An 18,501-nucleotide genomic window follows, 5' to 3' on the forward strand; every position below is an offset into this window, starting at 1 on the left:
TTATCTTAGTTTTATGATGAATGGAAAAGTTCTTGGGAGCAAATACAAATATTCCTTAAAGGAGGATGGAGATGAGCTTGGAAAGTAAACAAGATGTTGTAATTTTTCTTTTTTCTTAGTCTGTCTACTCTGTGGATTTGGTTTTTATTCCAGTTGGACAATCTATTATGTAATGGCATATCCTCTACTTTCTTCTTATAATGAGCATGAATTAAAAACTAAGGTGATATGACAGGAATATGTAATATTCAGTACTTCATTCTTGTGTTTGTATACTTGGCACTGTTTTAAAGTCATTTTCTGTGGCTTGCCTTCTTTAGTAGACTTAATGGTTTTGGTAAATTTTCACAGCAGTCATCCAGTGTTAGAATTCATGGACTAATTCTAGAATCATGTTTAGGAAATTAGAATCTTGAAATTAAGGCTTTTCAAGTTAACTTAGTATTTTGAACTATTATTAGTATAGTATAGGCAATTTATGTTTTGTGGTAAAGGCCAACTTTAAGTTCTATCCTACTATGAGCATATTTTTTGATTTATTAATTCAACAACTTTGCTTTTACTTTGTAGAAATAGAGAACTGAAGAGCTAAAAATCACTTAAAGTGACTTTGGGGCGGGGGGCGGGGATCTGCCTAAAGTATCCAAATACTAAATGCTAGCCTTTTTTAAGTCTCAGGCTGTTCTGAGAATGCCAAGGAAACTACAGGAAGGGCCTTCTAGGGTCTCTCAAAGCTTTTAGTCTTACGGAGTTAAAAGAATTGTTTGGCACTAAGTCTTTAAACTCCCTCTCTTCTTTTTCTATAGGTCAAAGCAGCCTTCACCAGAACTTACAATAAGGAAGGCCACCTTACTCCATATTCACTTCAGGCAGTGAAGACATCTAGGCGCAGCACAGGCCCAGCACTGGATTCTGAATACAATGAAGGGCTAAATGAGGATGAATCTCAATATGATGAGAAAGACCAAGACTCTCTGGAAACTGATGCTATGATCAAGGTAGTATTTTAAGCTATAGGCAGGAGAAGCTATGGTACTCCCTCAGAATAGTTTACCTTTTCTTGCATGTAATATGCCTCCTGAATAATAGGATCTGTTAGCAAATAGCAGAGTAAGTTGAAAATACTTTTAAGTTTTTTTTTCCCTCACAGTTTATGGCAGAGAAGGTATAAATTTCATTTTTATAAATAGCTTCTTATAGTAGTAGAAGAGGCAAACAGAAAGTAGATCATTCATTATATTGATGATCATATGATCTGTTAGAATGTACCACTTTTATGTATTTTATTTATTTGGCCTTTGGTGTATTCTTTTTTTTTTTTTTTTTTTTTTAAAGATTTATTTATTTATTTAATTCCCCCCCTCCCCTGGTTGTCTGTTCTTGGTGTCTATTTGCTGCGTCTTGTTTCTTTGTCCGCTTCTGTTGTCATCAGCGGCACGGGAAGTGTGGGCGGCGCCATTCCTGGGCAGGCTGCTCTTTCCTTTCACGCTGGGCGGCCTTCCTCACGGGCGCACTCCCTGCGTGTGGGGCTCCCCCACGCGGGGGACACCCTTGCGTGGCACGGCACTCCTTGCGCGCATCAGCGCTGCGCATGGCCAGCTCCACACGGGTCAAGGAGGCCCGGGGTTTGAACCGCGGACCTCCCATATGGTAGACGGACGCCCTAACCACTGGGCCAAAGTCCGTTTCCCTGGTGTATTCTTTTTTATCCACACACATTTTCATAGCATAATTGAGAAAAAGTTTTTTTGTTTTTTTTTGAGGTACTGTGGCTGGGGATTGAACCTGGGACCTCTTACGTGGCACTCAACCACTGAGCCACAGGCTCCCAGAGTTTTTTTTCAGTTGTTTGCTTGGTTTCTTTTGTTTTTGTTTTTAGGAGGCACCAGGGACTGAACCCTGAACCTCCATGTGGGAAGCAGGCTCCCTATCACTTAAACCTCATCTGCTCCCTGAGAAAAATGATTTTTTAATGAAACCATTTCTCCCTCTGGTAAGGGTTTTTGCTTTAGCCTTTGAACTGCCCATAGAAGTTTCTCAGAGCACAAAATACTTCTCTTTTGCTAGGAAATATTAAAATCTGTTTTGATATTAGGTCACTCTTCACCATTGGCAGAGGCAAAGGACTTTACTCCATGCCCTCCTCTGTTCTTAGCTGTGTATCTGTGTGTGGATTTTTTTGCCCCTCACTTCTGTTTTGTATGTGCAGAGGTGGGAATAGTAGGGCCTCCTCCAGTGTGGCTGTAGTTTTGTGTGGACATAATAGGTGTCATTCTGTCTCCCCTTCACAGGAATTTAGAGTCCTAATCTGAAACTTGAAAGGAAAGGAAATTGCTTATGTAAATGTTGCCTTGTTTGTAAATCATCTCCTGCTTTCTCTTTCCTAAATACACCTATGTTCTATATCCAAATAATTGCTTTGCATGGGGTACGTATCTGTAGCTCAAGATTCTTTAATACATTTGCAGTTTTTACTGCTATTTTTAAAGGCTGTAACTATCCCACAGTTCTGCAACTACTGTTTGAAAGGAAGCTTATCAGGGGGTCTAATAGTTCAAGATATAGATGATTGTAAGCTCTCTTCTTTTTTAATGTGTTGGATTTTTAATGTAAATTAGATTTATTTTAGAGAGGAACTTACTTCATTTACATAGCTATTAAGTATTTCTGTGTATCTTTTTGCCCTGAACAGAAAAAGACAAAATCTTCAAAGCTTTCAAAACCAGAAAAAGATAAGGAACCAAAAAAAGGAAAAGGAAAAAGCTCGAAGAAATGAAACTGTTTTACTGACAGCCACTTTTCACTCACCCTGTTGACCAGTCTATATGGTCTAGAGAAAGCCTTATTTTTTTCCAGAGGAACCATGTCTTAGCAGTAATGGGATGACTTGGTGATCCCATTATAAACAAACAGTGGTGCAGCTAGAAGGATGTAACCAGTAGGCTAATGTACACCTCTTATAGAGGTTGATAGGACTGCTTGGGTCTTCCACTGTCCCATGTCAATCTAATTAGATTGTTGTGCTTCAAAATTACTGTGTATAATTAAAACTAGAGGCTAAATGTGGGTTTTGGAGTCAGAGTTTGGTTATCAGTAACATGCCTGGACACTGGTACATACAGAAGTGACTTTTGTAGGCTTAAGAATTTATCCTAGTGGCCTTTCTGTATGAACAATGCTGATTTTTTTAAAAGGCAGTTTTTATGTGGTGAAATTTTGTAAATAAATCAGTACAAAAATCACCACCTAGGAACTGAATTTTTTTTGTACATTGTCAAATATTTTGCAAAGTATAAATTTGGAATAAAAATATTCCACATGGTATCTGTATAAATTCTTCTTAAGGTTTTCATCTTGTAAAGTATTTTATTGGTGTATTACTTATTAATTTGCAAATGATTTGATAAAAACCTTACTGTATTCCTTACTAATCAGTTGAATAAAGCATAACTTTAGCAGTATTTTTTTTTAAAGAAGGAACTGGGAATTGAATCCAGGACCTTGTGCATGGGAAGCAGGCACTCAACCACTGAGCTACACCAGCTCCTCTTTAGTAGTTTAAAGTAAGCATCTTCATTTTCATTCCCTCTGGGTATTTATTGCATAGCACAATGTGCTGACCACATCGACCGGTTTCTTGGAGAGGCCCTTTGTTACTATATCGTGTGATGGACAGCAGGGGGATTCCAGACTGTCTTCTCTTTTGAGGCTCAACCCATGAGGTTCAAACCAGTAGGGTCTAGGCTGGGTCTGGTAGGCTCCCTTTGGCATGAGACAGAATGAACAGTGGTGTGTGTTTTGTTTGTCCCCAGGAGATCTCGTTTCTGGTTCTGTTCTGGGATGAATTCCACAGACCTTACTGGAACTTCAGATTGTATCTGTAATTGCACTTGTTGATTAGCCCTCAGGCTGTGGAATTAGCCTGGAATTTAGGTGCCTTCCTATTTGTTAATCTTGTCAACAAATTCTTAGAGTATATCTGAAAGGTATAAAGCTCTTTTGAGACATTTAAAGTGTATTTACCTGTGTGAAAAATGTTTTTCATGTAGATTAAATTCATTACAGGAATAAAACATTGCCTTAAGTCTGTGTCTTCTGAGCCATGCCCACCCTCTCCTCTAGCTGGAAACTTCTCTCCCTTAGTGAAGTTTTCTTGATTGACTGCTTCCTCACCGCTCCCACCCTCAGTGGGGTGAGGATGGCCTTCTTCTGCATGCTCTTTCTTTTCTGTAGCTTTTGAATATGAAAGTCACGTCTTGGTTGCTTTGTATACCCTGAGAAAGGGACTGTAATCTCCTCACAGGACAATGTATAGTGTCATATACTAGATCATTGTGATTCTTTAAATTATAAATAGCTCTAAATCATAAACACACATTTGACATAATGGGTATAGAATACTGCTTTTTAGAATTAGAAATTGTAAATATGCTCTCTAACATGAAGAGGACACAACATGCATCTGTTTCAAGATCGTGAAATGAATGCTGGGCTTACTGATAGGTATGAGTTTGATGATTCTGCGACAGTTTTGATGTGAATATAAATGTACTGCATAAGGACTAAACAGATGCTTTTTCATTGGAGCCACTAAATGCTACACATTGTCTTTGTAGCCCAAAACAGTACGCTTGCTTTTTTTTTTTATAATTCGGCTATTATCTATAACAATCTGCTCGATTTTTTCCTTCAGCTGGTTAAATTACGGCGTTCTGCAGCACTAATTAATTGACTTTGGTTACAGAGCACAGAAAGCTGTTGTCAGGAAAGTGTGGTCTCCTAGGTTGTGTGCGTGTGGTGTAGGGAGGAGCTTTCCAACAGCTGTGGGGCGGATGCCAATGTCTATTTCAGATGAAGTCAAATTATTTAATTTTATGACAGGAATTCCACAGTATGCAGCATAATAACCCAGCAGATAAAAGCTTAGGGTTTCATTCACTTTCAGATATTGCTTTTACTGATTTTTGGTGCTTTGATTATGGGACTAATTCTTGCTAACATTTGTGCTGCCCAAAATCACAACGTGCTTCCAAAGCTACTTTCTTTTCTCTCACTTTCTGTCTCCAAACCCAGGAAAACATTAAAAATACCTAGGCAACAATTTTATTTTAAAGGAGATATTTAAAAATATAAGTTATCAAAAAGCTAAATATTTATAATTTATGTCATACGTTATTATTATCTGTGCAGAGTATAGAAATATACAGGGTACAAAAAACATTTTATGTCACTATTTCCCACTCGACAGAAGTTTAAAATGCTGATCTTGAGAGTTCACCTTTCAAAAATTTTTCTGTATCCAGGATGGACCATCTCTAAAACTGCTAAAGGTGGAAACACAGCCTCCTGTGGAAAATACTAGCTTCTCAGGGTCATTAGATCTAGAAAGAACAAAAGAAATACCCTTTAGAAGGGTTTCAAGTAGTGACTGGTATTCAGTAATAAAACCAAGCATACTGAAGAACTTTTTGCTCATTTCTGGAATATGGAGCAGGCACACTATAGTCAAATTAGAAATCTCACGTCTATTAATCAACACTGGGGTTCAGTTCTGGCCTTGCAACTGATTAAAACCGTTTGGGCAAGCTGGTGAGCCTCTGTCTCTTTCCATTGTAAATTGAGGATGATAATATTAGCCATCTCATTACTGGGAAGAATGAGGAAATGGAAGGAAGTACTCCACAATCCAGAGAAAAAATTTTCCTGAAATTAAACAGTTGTTAAGGATTCTTTGTCTTAAGGGAATGAACAAAAGCATCACTCATTAATCTACCCATTACATGACATTTAATATAGTGGCTTTTTCAAAAGACAATGCACAAGCATAAGTCACTGAAGGCATACCTGTAAGGAGCTATGGTCTAGGTGCTCGAAGTTTTCTAAGGCTCTTTGAATGCAGGTATAGTGTTTGGATAGATTCTGTGGAGGATTATTAAAAATAAAGCAGGGTTCTCGCTGTTGGGAGTGAGCGTTGCTTGACTGATTTAATCCTACCACAGATAATTGTTACAAACTCTTGGCAAAATATAATAAAAGATTTGAAAGCATAGGAGAACATCCAAAAGCAGGTAGAGACTGGAAAGGTGCCAACCCTTGTAAGGAGAGAATTCCAATGAATAAGATTCATGTTCATAAGGCTTTTCACCTGAAGGCAAGTCCATGAGACTAGAGCTCAAGCAGCAAAGTCGTTAGTTTTACTAGAAACATGAACACGGTAGATTGTGGCTGCCAATTGCTGGAATGTGAGATGTCCCATGGAGGTTGCCCTCCATGCGTATAAACACACAAAAACTCGAACTGAATAGGCTGGAAGGCACTCCTTAGTGGCCAGCAAAAATCTACAGGCTTTGGAGCTGGAAAGAACTGAGCAGAGATTTCAGTGGTGGGGATAAAGAATATGGAATTTGATTCTATCTGCCTATTAGAACAAGAATAATCGCTCTAAAGGAAAATACAGAATCCAGGGTTTCTGCAGCATATCCACAATGTCCAGTATATCCTAAAGTACTTATTAAATATAAAAAAAGTACCCCAGGAAAGTGTATACATAATCAAAAGAAAAAGCAGTTAAATAGAAAATGATGCTATGATGACCCAGATAGTGAAATAACAAGAACTTTAAGCTGCCATTTTAAATATTTCAAGGACGTAAAGGAAAATAGGGTCACAAGGAGTGGACAGATGAGGGAAAGAACAGAAAAATGAAAACTAAAAAGAAACATGAAAATTCTAGAACTGAAAAGTACGAAATGTGAAAAGATTAACTTAGAAGAAAGTAAACTTGGATACGGACAGATCAAATGAAATTATCCAAAGTGAATATAGAGAAAAATAGATAGATGAAAGTTAAAGAACCTTAGTAACCTATGTATAGAGTCCCAGAATGAGGATAGAAAGGGCTAGAAAAAGGATTTGAACAAGTAATGGCCTCAATCCTACAACCGTAAATAACTGAATTTTGGCAACAATGGTGAAGCTGGTAGAGGAGTTTGAGCCTCAGATGAAACAAGCCCTGTGAGACCCCTCAGCACCCAGCTAGGCTGTACCCACATTCCTGACTCATCAAACCACGAGGTAACATGGTGCTAGGACAACTGGATATCCATGTGCAAAGGAATGAACCTGGACCCCTACTCAGATACAAAAATTAAAATGGGCCGAAGACCTATATTTAAGAGCTAATACTATAAAACTTAGAAGGAAACATAGATATATTTTCTTAGGCAATGGTTTTCTTAGATATAACATCAAAAACAGAAGCAACCAAACAAAAAACTAAACTTTTATGCCCCAAAGAACACCATCAAGAAAGAAGACAATCCATAAAAGGGGAGAAAATTTTTGCACATTATATCTGAGAAGGAACTTGTATCTGGAATATATAAAGAACTCTTACAACTCAATAATAAAAAGACGACTAAAAACTGGGCAAAGGGCTTGAATAGACAGTTTTCCAAAGAGGATACACAGATGATCATAAGCATTAGCCGTTAGGAAAATGCAAATCCAATCCACAATGAGGTGCACTTTCATACCCACTAGGATGGCAGTGACTTAAAAAAAAAAAAAAAGACTAAAGTGTTGACAAAGATGCAGAGAAATTGGAACCCCTTATATATTGCTGGGAATGTAAAATGTTTTGATCACTGTGGAATAGTTTGGCGATTCTCCAGAAGATTAAACAGGTACCATATGACCCACCAATTCCACTACTAGGTGTAAACCCAAAAGAACTGAAAACACATGTTTAGGCAAAACGTGTTGTACATGAATGTTCATAGCAGCATTATTCATAATAGCTCTAAAGTAGAAACAACTCAAACATCCAGCAACTGATGAACTGATAAAGGGTTGTATGTAAAATAGAACTTTATTCAGCAATAAAAAGGAATGAAGCATTGAGACATGCTACAACATGGATGAAACTTGAAAACATTACGCTAAGTGAAGGAAGCCAGACACAAGAGCCACATATTGTATGATCCCATTTATATGAAATGTCCAGAGTAGGCAAATCTTTTAGACAAAGATTAATGGCGGGCATATGGACAGTGACTGTTAATGAGTATGGGGTTTCTTTTGGGGTAATGGAAATGTCCTGGGATTGAATAGTGGTGATGGTTGCACAACCTCAGGACTAAGTTACTAAGACCCAAAATATTGAATTTTATGTGAAATTTTGTTATGTGAATTAGATCCCAGTAAGATACAGATACTGTAGGAGGGAAGGTATGTGAATGGCCAATAAGCAGATAGAGAAGTGCTAAACATTATTAGATACCAGGGAAATGCAAATTAAAACCACAGTGATACTACCATATTCCCACTAGAATGGCTAATTAAAAAGACTGGCAGTACCAGATTTTGGCGAGGACAGGTAGCAATTCTCATACATTGATGATTGGAGTCTTAAGTTAAAAGTACAATTACTCTGGACAAGGTTTTGTAGTGTCTTACTAAATTTAATGCATATCTTCCCTGTAATCTAGCAATTCTATCATTTTTTAAATGATTTGTATAAGAATTGATCATATGCAGCGTTATTCACAATAGTCCTAAACTGGCAAATGTATAAACAAACAAGGGGACATGAAATACAGAGTGGAACACTATACAACAATAAAGAACAAAACTGGGAAGCGGACTTGGCCCAGTGGTTAGGGCATCTGTCTACCACATGGGAGGTCCGCGGTTCAAACCCTGGGCCTCCTTAACCCGTGTGGAGCTGGCCATGCGCAGTGCTGATGCGCGCAAGGAGTGCTGTGCCATGCAGGGGTGTCCCCCGCATAGGGGAGCAAGGAGAGCCGCCCAGCATGAAAGAAAGTGCAGCCTGCCTAAAAATGGTGCCGCCCACATGGAGAGCTGACACAACAAGATGACGCAACAAAAAGGAACAGATTCCTGTGCCGCTGACAACAACAGAAGTAGACAAAGAAGACAACGCAGCAAATAGAGAACAGACAACCGGGGTGGGATGGGGTGGGGCGGGGGGGGGGCGGGGAGAAGGGGAGAGAAATAAATCTTAAAAAAAAAACCACAACTACTCACACTTGCAATAACATGGATAAATTTCACAGATAATGCTGAGCCAAAGAGCATATACAAAAAAGTATATGCTGTGTAATTCTATTTACATGAAGTTCTACAACAGGAAAAACTTACCCATGGTGAAAAAAATCAGAACTGGTTGCCTCTGGGAGGCAGGACTAGGAAGGAACAAGAGAACTTTCTGGAGATGGAGATATTCTTTATCTTGATAGAGACATGGATTACATGGATGTATGCATTTGTTAAAATTCACCGAATTGTCTAAGGTTTGTACATTTTACTGTAAGTTTTTCCTTAAAATAGTTTTCAACAAATACTGTACGGGGAAGCAGATGTGGCTCAACTGATAGAGTGTCCGCCTACTGTATGGGAGGTCCAGGGTTCGAACCCAGGATTTCCTGGCCTGTGTGGTGGTGAGTTGGCCCACCTGCAGCACTGTTGTGCGCAAGGAGTACCATGCAATGCAGGGGTGCCCCCCGTGTAGGGACACCCCATGTGTAAGAAGCACACTCTGCACTGACCTGCCCCACGCAAAAAAAGTGCAGCCAGCCCAGGAATGGTGCCGCACACACGGAGAGCTGATACAGCAAGATGACACAACAAAAACAGACACAGATTCCTGGTGCCACCAAGAATGCAAGTGGACACAGAAGAATACACAGTGAATGGACACGAGAACAGACAACGGGGTGGGGGAAGGGGAGAGAAATAAATCTTAAAAAAAAAATACTCCCTAGGTTTGCCTTTCACAGCTGCTTGGATTAGAAATTCTGAAACTATATCCTGTGTATCCTAGGCTTGAGCAAATGATAAAATGTACTGTGGATATATGGAAATCAGGTTTCTCACTGTTGGAGAAAAAAGGTACAAATATGAAGACAGGGAACTAATGAACCCTAAGATATTGGTCAGGAATTGGAGTAGCAGTATGAACACATGCAAAAGAAAAGATTTATGTATATGTACGTATATCATATCCATACATGCACACACATAGAAATATATGTGTTTTCTGTGTGTGTACATATAGTTTTTAGCTTTGTCGGTTAGGAGGTCCTAAGCACAGTGACAAAGCAGCAGAATCAATGAGCATACCAAGCACCCGGAATTTCTCATATTCATTTTCCAATGATAGGAACCATGGCTCTTTGGAAAAAAGGCTGAATCCAGGGTAAGGCTCAGAAAATAACAAAAACAGCCAGGAAGTTAGAAAGTACTCAAAGTCATGATCTATTAAAAGCCCACAGGAGTCAGTTGGAAGTGGTGCCATATCGAGGATAATTTGAACATCAGTAGTAATGGAGTATAACACATGATGAATGAAATAAGAATCCCAAGTCCATATTGAATAAATAAGGTAGAAAGAAAGACCTTTCTTAGAATGGAATGCCAATATAAAAGGAAAATGGAGCAAGAAAATCATCAATGGATGCCAAAGCCAGTTGCTGAAAACTTGGTAAGGGACAGGAAATGTACATTATCTCAACGTACAACCCAGAAATTACTTATAAATTTCAAAGGAAAAAAGAGTAACTCTAAAATGGATAACCTGGCTGATACCTCCTTAAGCTAGTGATCAGTACTGGGATAAACTGACACCATGTGCTTCCTGACCTGATACACTGTTAGGCATCGATCAACACTAATGTGGCATTGCTGGCAAAAGTGCTTGACCTGAAGCTAATGAGCAACCATCAGATAAACTCAAATTGAGAGGCAATCTAGAAAATAACTTGTCTGTACTCTTCAAATTATGTTGAATCAATAAAACAAAGTGCACAAATGTTTAATTAAAAAAAACACATTAAACAGGAAGGCCCACTAAAGCACTCAGAAATTACTACTTAGGAAGAAAACTGATGATGGCTGTGGATTTAAGGACATGGGGCAAATTGTATGGTATGTGAATTATATCTCTATAAAGCTACTGTATATAAAAAAGGCATACCATTAGGAGAAATCTTTTATCTGAAGTTTATAACTGTCTCAGTATTACTAGGTAAAATTTTGACATGGACTAATAATACAGAAGGGAGAAGTTCAGTTTGACTTAATGGCAAATGTATGAAAAAATGTTAAAAGAAAATTTTTTTTCCTTATTTTTCTTTTTTCTTTTTTTCCAAATTCTATTCAATTTATTCATTTTTAAAAAAGATATTACATTAAAAAAATATGAGGTCCCCATTCGCCCCCACCGCCCCCACCCCACCACTCCCCCCACAATAACATTCTCCCCCATCATCATGTCACATCCATTGCGTCTGGTGAGTACATCTATGTTAAAAGAAATTTTTAAGACTTTCAAAGAGTGAATATTATAACAGTTATGGATACTAATGAGGTAAGTTAATGGAAACTGTACATCATTAGTAATACATAATAGACAAAGTCTATTAGAGTTCAAAAATCAGTATATCCCAAATTTGAAACTATATTGATAGAATCACATCAATATAATCATTTTTTGAGTTACTATTTGTAATATATTAAACTGGATTCTACCTGATCATAGGTAAGACTAAATGTTCATAATGAAGGCACTATTTTAATCTTATACTATGGGGACCACATATTTTACATCTGATTCATAAGTTCTAAATAAGGTAGATTCAATTTGAAAACATTTTTCAGAGATATGAATGAAAGGTAATATGACTTTTTATAAATGAGTCATCTTTTAAAGGACTTATACTTATTCCTATGAACCTGCCATTGCTCAAAATATTTTTAGAACAATTCTCTCAGAACTGCCATCAACGAATCTCAGTATCCTGAGGGGTCGCAAATTTTATGTGTGTGTGTATGCTCATGCGTTGAAGATACTTTCTTGACTATGAAATTATATATACTAAATGTTGCAGGAAATTTGAAAGAAGAGAGCAGGGTGTGGAACGTAGAGTTCTGTTTGAACGTGGGAATAACTATCCTCAAAATTCACCCCCTTTTCCTTTGAGTAAAAGAATTTCCTGGGTTTTAACAGAGCATTTGGCTTCCCAGCTAAAGATTATGCTTCCCTGACTCCCTTGAAGTACGTGACTACACTCTTGCCAGTGGAATGTGAGTGGACAGGGTATCTGTTGCTTTGATGTGCCAAAATGAAAGTGGGAAAGAAAAGAAACAGGGATTTTCCACATCATTGGAAACCAAAATATTTATGATAAATTCTTATGGATTATATCATAGAATGTAAAAATACTCCCATTTTTTATTAATCTGCTCTAGTTTTAATGCACTGATTCAAAAGAAGCACATGTGATTTGATAATATGTTCTACTTTATGTTTTTTGTTTTTTTTTTTTAAAGATTTATTTTTATTTATTTAATTCCCCTCCCCCGGTTGTCTGTTTTCTGTGTCTTTTTGCTGCGTCTTGTTTCTTTGTCCGCTTCTGTTGTCCTCAGCGGCATGGGAAGTGTGGGCGGCGCCATTCCTCGGCAGGCTGCTCCCTCCTTCGCGCTGGGCGGCTCTCCTTATGGGTGCACTCCTTGCGCGTGGGGTTCCCCTACGCGGGGGACACCCCTGTGTGGCACGGCACTCCTTGCGCGCATCAGCACTGCGCATGGGCCAGCTCCACACGGGTCAGGGAGGCCCGGGGCTTGAACCGCGGACCTCCCATGTGGTAGACGGACGCCCTAACCACTGGGCCAAAGTCCGTTTCCCAATATGTTCTACCTTAGAATCCATGTTGCTGCTTGGCCACCTAATTCTCACTATGGAGACTGTATTACTTGCTTTTTTTTTTTTTAAATACCTCAAAGGTTTGTTGTCAGATTGTTCAAATTTGACAGTTTATCTGATGAGCAAAAAGGAGTCTGAACCAATACAAAATTTAAAGTTGTGTGTGTGTTGTGGACCCTTGTGCCCCGGCAAAGTGAGTGGGTGGGGTGGCTCTTACCTGCACATGCTCCTCACTGCTCCACTTCTGTTCGCAGATACTGAGTACAGTCTGAAATCTTTTTCAGTTGAGCAAAGCTTAATCTTTCTGAACACATAGGACATGTGCTTTCAGTGTTTAACATGCTGTTTGGAGGAGGGAAATGCAGAGTAAATGAAATCTGTAACATTTTTTATCTTTGGGCTCCCTAATGTGAAAAACAACACCTCTCAGCATATGTTCATCATACATTTTAAGAATTAGAAATATTAGTCTCCAGACTCCCTTACAGAAGGTTCTTCTGAGATGATTTGGGTATTTAGGAATGAATAAGGATGGATGAATGCAAGGTCTATTTTCTTATATACTTTTGAGATTGAGTGAAATGATACTTACATCTTAAATTCTGAGTATAGGGCAGGGAAATCACAATGTGGACACACTGTCCAATCATCTTTCAACATATGTCGACCCTAGAAACAGTACATTTAAGAGTAGAATTATTCTTTAGTTTAAAAACTCCCACCATCATTCAATTATAATAATTGGGTTACAAATAAAATCCAGACCTTTAACTTATAAAATTATTGACGTTTCACATGGGTGGAAAATTGACTAGAAAGAGATGGCATCAAAGAACTAAAGCCAGAATTTTAAAAAAATCAGATTCATGTACAAAAGAATACCCTTCAATTTTGTGATATAACCACTGAATATATTTTCCTTTAAAACAAAATTTATTAATTCAATGATTAATAAAGAACTGTTACTTTAAAGTTTTCTAATACTAGGCCTTAATAATAAAATTAATAAAAATACCACTTAAGTTCTACAGCATGCCAAGTTTTACACTAAGGCTTCATACATGTTAACTCTTCAATCTGTGCTTTAACTCAATAAGGCAGGTACTGAGACAGATGAGCCTAAGGAGATTAAGTAAACTGCAAGAGATTACAGAGTTAATAAATGGCAGAAAAAGGATTTGAATCCAGAACTATATGATTCCCAGGCCTGTTCACTGCCCTGCAGTGCCTTCTTGATTTGTGTGTGTTAAGTGTGTGTGCGTGTGCTTTGAAGATGCTTTCTTGACTATGAAGTTATATATGCTAAATGTTGCAGGAAATCTGAAAGGTAAGATGAAGTGAAGAAAATGTTGACATATCAGTTATTCAAATAGGCTATAAATGTATACAAAAAATGGAATAATATTACAAGGAAGCTTACTGTTGCAATGCAATAGGGGATGTTATTTTTACATCCAGGGCAGAGGAGTTCACATTCTGGGAGAAGAAATTCACAGAATGGACATGGGGTTGTAGCCTCTTCCGTTTCGGATGTATCGGGTCTCCTGTGAGGAGGAATTATATATATCATTTAAAAACAATTACACTTTATTTCATGTGGCAGGGATAGCAGAGAGAAGCCAAGTTTTGAAAACTAGTAACATGAAACACACCTATTTCTTCCTAATTAGACTGAGCGCAGACACAGACCCTCATCTGCGGCCCCTTCCCCATTGGCCCACATTCCAGCTCCAGAAGGGAGGAAGCGTTACTAGGTCTGGTTAGAATCCAGGGTGTCCACGGGCCATGTCAGCTGGTGGGGTTCCCAGTCCATTCAATAGCAGAAAACACACGCAGGTTTTGGTGTCTCCTGTCTCCCTGTGCCCCTGAAGTAGAGAGCTTACCATTTCTCCTCTCCCTCTCCTGTGTAGTTGAATTAATAAAGGCCATCCAGTGCTGTCCAGTGAACTTCCTGTGACAGTGGAAATGTTTAATTCTGCTCTGTCCAATATGGTAGCCACTCACCTATGGCTTTTAATGAGCACTTGAAATACAGCTAGTGTGACTAAGGATTTGAATTTAAAATTTTGCTTAAATTAAATAGCCACATGTGGCTAGCAGGTACCATATGGGACAACACAACTTTAGGCCACCTGTGTGGAACAATACCTAGCATCTTCCATGTTTGAGCCTAGGCTTGCATGGCTGTAACCTGGGGGTAAATGTGCTCTCTCGTTTTCCAGAAGTATTTTATCCTCACCTCACTCTCCATGCTGGTGGCTGAATTTGATCAGATTTATTTGGTCTGAAGCTATTTAGGCTTGTCAGCTTTTTAAAAAAGGGGTGTTCATGTAGCCCTACCAGCTTGGTGTTCTCTGCCATGAGGATTGGACCCAAGCCTACCTCTAATGACTTTCTTAATAGGCCTGCACATTAGCACCTACATTTTGAAAAATGCAAAGTATGGTTGGGTAGTAGAAATTGCTGTCATAGCCTACCTGACCATTGCCTCAATCTTCTTTTTGTATTTGGCATCTATTTTATTGCGGTACTCAGGCCTCATCAACATAGCCGCAAAGCTGAAGGCAGAGTTCTTCAGGCCTGCTCTGTGACACTCGATCACCGTTGAGGTCAGGATTGGCACAATGTCTGCAACAGGTGGAAGAGCAGAAAGAGCAAAATGTCTCCCGGGTTCATGTGTAATGGCATGACTTTGTCTCTGGCTTGGTAGGAAAACAGACTCACATCTTTCTGAACTCTTTTTCCTGGCAAAGAATCAAATTATCTATTCAGTGAGGAAAAGGCACAGCAGTAGAGTCAGGCTAACTGATCCTCAAAATGTCTTTCCCTTGGGAGCCCCTGTGCTCAGTGGGTGAGTGCTGGCTTCCCACATACGAGGTCCGGCATTCAAACCCTGGCCCTGGTACCTCAAAAAAAAAAAAAGTTATTTCCCTTGATTATCCCATGCTTTGCTCTGTAAAAGCATGCCCTTCCTTGAGTTAGCACTGTGTTTATCCTTCCTTAGCCCTGAGGTACGTTTTTACATTTGACAGGACTGCTGATGAAGTAAGAGAGAGCAATAACTTTATGCACCAACCTCCCTGTATATGTCTAAGTATTACTTAAGGATACCCAGAAGTCGGGTTATGGGCTCAAACAACATGACCTTTACAAAAATACTGTTACCACAAATTGCTGAACTACTTTCTAGAAAGGTCATACCAATATCCATTCCCATTACCACTTATGTGAATACTTGCCTTATTGCATCCTTTGCCAGCACAATTATCTTAATTTTTAAAAATTACTATTATCTTAAAAGTCTTTTTCATGTCATACAAAAGAATGCATTCATAGAATTATAACCTATAAATCAAATCCGGTCCTCTGTTTTTGTATGGCCTGTGGGCTACGGATGGTTTCTACATTTTTAAATGGCTAAAAAAATCAAAAGGAGAATATTTTGTGACATGAAATTAAATTATTTGTAAATATTTATATATAAAATTTTCATTTCCATGCCCATAAATTATCTCATTGGAACCCGGCCATGCTCGCTCATTTACGAAGTGGCTGTGCCTGCCTTCACACTACAACAGCAGAGTTGAAGATGCAACAAAGACTGTATGACCCACGAAGCTTAAAATGTTTACTATCTGGCCTTTTACAGAAAAAGTTTGCTGAGCCTTGTCTAGAATGTGATCAAATTTATTCGATGACGAATGTCATATGCCACATCAGTGTTTTAGAATTATGGAGCCTTTTCCAGAGGCAAGACCCTCCAGGGGATGTGAACAGTCAGACTCACTGGCGACTGTGTGACCGCCGGCAAGTGTGACTTCACCTCTTTAAGCCCTGGTTTTCTCAACTGTAAAATAGACTAATAATAGTTGGACTCACTTTGTGGGGTTGGTGGGAGGACAAATGGAGAAAATACACAGAGAGCTCAGAATGACGGCTGGAGGAATAAGTGGATACAGATCCCATAACACTATCCTGTAGAAATGTGGCTAATGAGCTCCTTTTAGGCAGTACTTACGGGATGGAAACTTGCTAATGTTGTTGGCCACTCGAATAAGCATACGTGCCCCTTTCATATGGTCTCCGTTTTTAACATGAATCTGAAATAAATGAGATATTTTACTCTTTTTAGAGACTCTAACCTCAATTTATGTTTTGTTCCCCCAAATAAGTAACTCCTTGATTGCGAGACAGCATGGGGTCATCACAAGGCCTTTGCAGCCTTTCCTGGCTAATACCACTTGGGATTTCTTCCTTGTTTTCCCTCCTTCCAGTAGCTTCCCAGTATCATGGTCTCACCCCTACTCTACCCTCTGCTTTTCACTTGCCTTAGACCACTGACATGGGTTCAAATACCAGGTCCATCTCTTACAAGCTATTCCTGGAGGATTAATGATAGCAACTTTACCAAATGAGACCTAAAAGCTGAGTAGGAGTCAGGTAGAAAGTTTTAAGGGTGGAATAATTAAGTATGCCTGGGGTCCACGTGGCAAGGAGGGCGTACACCTAGGGAGGGCTGAGGCTGGAGAGTCCATGCAGTCTGGCCACTGCTGTCTCCAGGTGAAAAATGAGGTGCCCCAGACAGAGACAGTGCAGTGGGTATGAGAGGAGAAGACAGATGAGGAGTTAGAACTGATATTTGGTAAGAATGTAAAGGATGAGTACAGAGTAACTCAGGTTTTAGGCATGAGCAAATAGTTAATGGTATAATTTATGGAGCAAGGTAATAAAATTAACAAATATTAATCTATAGAAAGGGAGGAAGTTCCAGCTGTTCAGCCTCCTTCACTTTCTGCTGACTCTTTGGCCTCAGCCCTGCCTGACGCAGCTGTCACATCCCAGAGTCCTAGGCTGTCCTTCAGCCAAAGCCACTGTCACAGCCAAGGGGAGTACGCATCCACCAAGGCTGAGTCTGGATCCCCCTGGAAGGGGGATGGATCGCTCTTTTGTCCTCTGTGGAACAGATGCCCTGTGATATTCTGCATCGATCTGTTCTTACTTGATAGGATCTGATAGTTTCCCTTTTAATATAACAAGCGGTTAACGATTTTAGAAAATCTTGAAAATATCTGTTGCTTAAGAAGTTAGAGCTGAGGGTAAATTTTATAAAATCTACTATCTTAGAGTAATAAACTAATAAACTCTGGGTAAGCAAAAATGTTTTAAGTAAATCCATTTTTTAAAAACAGGTAATATACTCTTGGTTCAAAATTAAGACTATAAAAAGATACACACAGAAACGACTTGCCCTCCCTCCTCCCCTTCCACCCGGATCGGGGTTTGGAGCCTCCCTCGTTCCCTATAGGGAACCACTTTTGTTAGTCTCTTGAATATTTTTCCAATTTTATTCACAATAAATACTTATTATTCTTTTTTGCCTTTTAGTACACAAAAGGCAGCATGTTCATATAATCGTCTGCATCTTGCTTTTTCTCTTAGCAATACAGAGATCTAGGAACTGTCTCATCCAATGGCCAGAGGCTTGGAAGAAACCCCAATGGGTGATAAACACTCCTGGCAGGTCCTGTCCCAAGTCACTCCAAGGGCCTCACCTTCACAAGTATATAACTGTGCAGAATCATGAGGTTGGTGGCCATCTCAGAGGGAATTTTGATTTTCTGGGATTTAAGTTCAGCATACATACTGAAGAGAACATCATGTGCATTCCGGTAGTTTCCTTGAAAAAAGGTGGGAAAATTATATTACAAAGGATCTGATCTGAAGACTTTCTACAGGCACTCGCTTTACAAGCAGGTTTTGTTAATTATGTTACTAGC

At 39.0% G+C, this 18,501-nt stretch overlaps 2 protein-coding genes across 19 annotated transcripts in view; one reads left to right on the plus strand and one right to left on the minus strand.

Annotated features, from left to right (window-relative positions):
- RFC1 (replication factor C subunit 1) overlaps positions 1–4,073 on the plus strand; it is a 100,842-nt gene extending 96,769 nt beyond the window's left edge. For all 8 annotated transcript variants that reach the window (XM_004475451.5, XM_004475452.5, XM_023583788.3 and 5 more), the window contains 2 exons: positions 807–998; positions 2,693–4,073. In XM_004475451.5, the coding sequence (XP_004475508.1) occupies positions 807–998; positions 2,693–2,776 (276 nt within the window). In that variant the 3' untranslated portion in view covers positions 2,777–4,073. The remainder of the gene's footprint in view (positions 1–806; positions 999–2,692) is intronic.
- Positions 1–18,501, minus strand: part of WDR19 (WD repeat domain 19) — a 188,229-nt gene that overhangs the window by 94,799 nt on the left and 74,929 nt on the right. For 4 of the 11 annotated variants that reach the window (XM_058299623.2, XM_058299621.2, XM_071216996.1 and 1 more), the window contains 7 exons: positions 18,277–18,401; positions 16,743–16,824; positions 15,202–15,352; positions 14,145–14,268; positions 13,317–13,393; positions 12,942–13,066; positions 5,088–5,381 (listed from right to left, as the gene is read on the minus strand). In XM_058299623.2, the coding sequence (XP_058155606.1) occupies positions 12,955–13,066; positions 13,317–13,393; positions 14,145–14,268; positions 15,202–15,352; positions 16,743–16,824; positions 18,277–18,401 (671 nt within the window). In that variant the 3' untranslated portion in view covers positions 5,088–5,381; positions 12,942–12,954. Of the gene's footprint in view, positions 1–5,087; positions 5,382–11,299; positions 11,323–12,225; positions 12,549–12,941; positions 13,067–13,316; positions 13,394–14,144; positions 14,269–15,201; positions 15,353–16,742; positions 16,825–18,276; positions 18,402–18,501 lie in introns of those variants that run through there. The other 7 variants (XM_071216978.1, XM_071216979.1, XM_058299618.2 and 4 more) reach the window with 4 other exon arrangements.

Source organism: Dasypus novemcinctus, chromosome 1, assembly GCF_030445035.2.
Source record: "Dasypus novemcinctus isolate mDasNov1 chromosome 1, mDasNov1.1.hap2, whole genome shotgun sequence".
NCBI classification, from domain to species: Eukaryota; Metazoa; Chordata; class Mammalia; order Cingulata; family Dasypodidae; genus Dasypus; species Dasypus novemcinctus.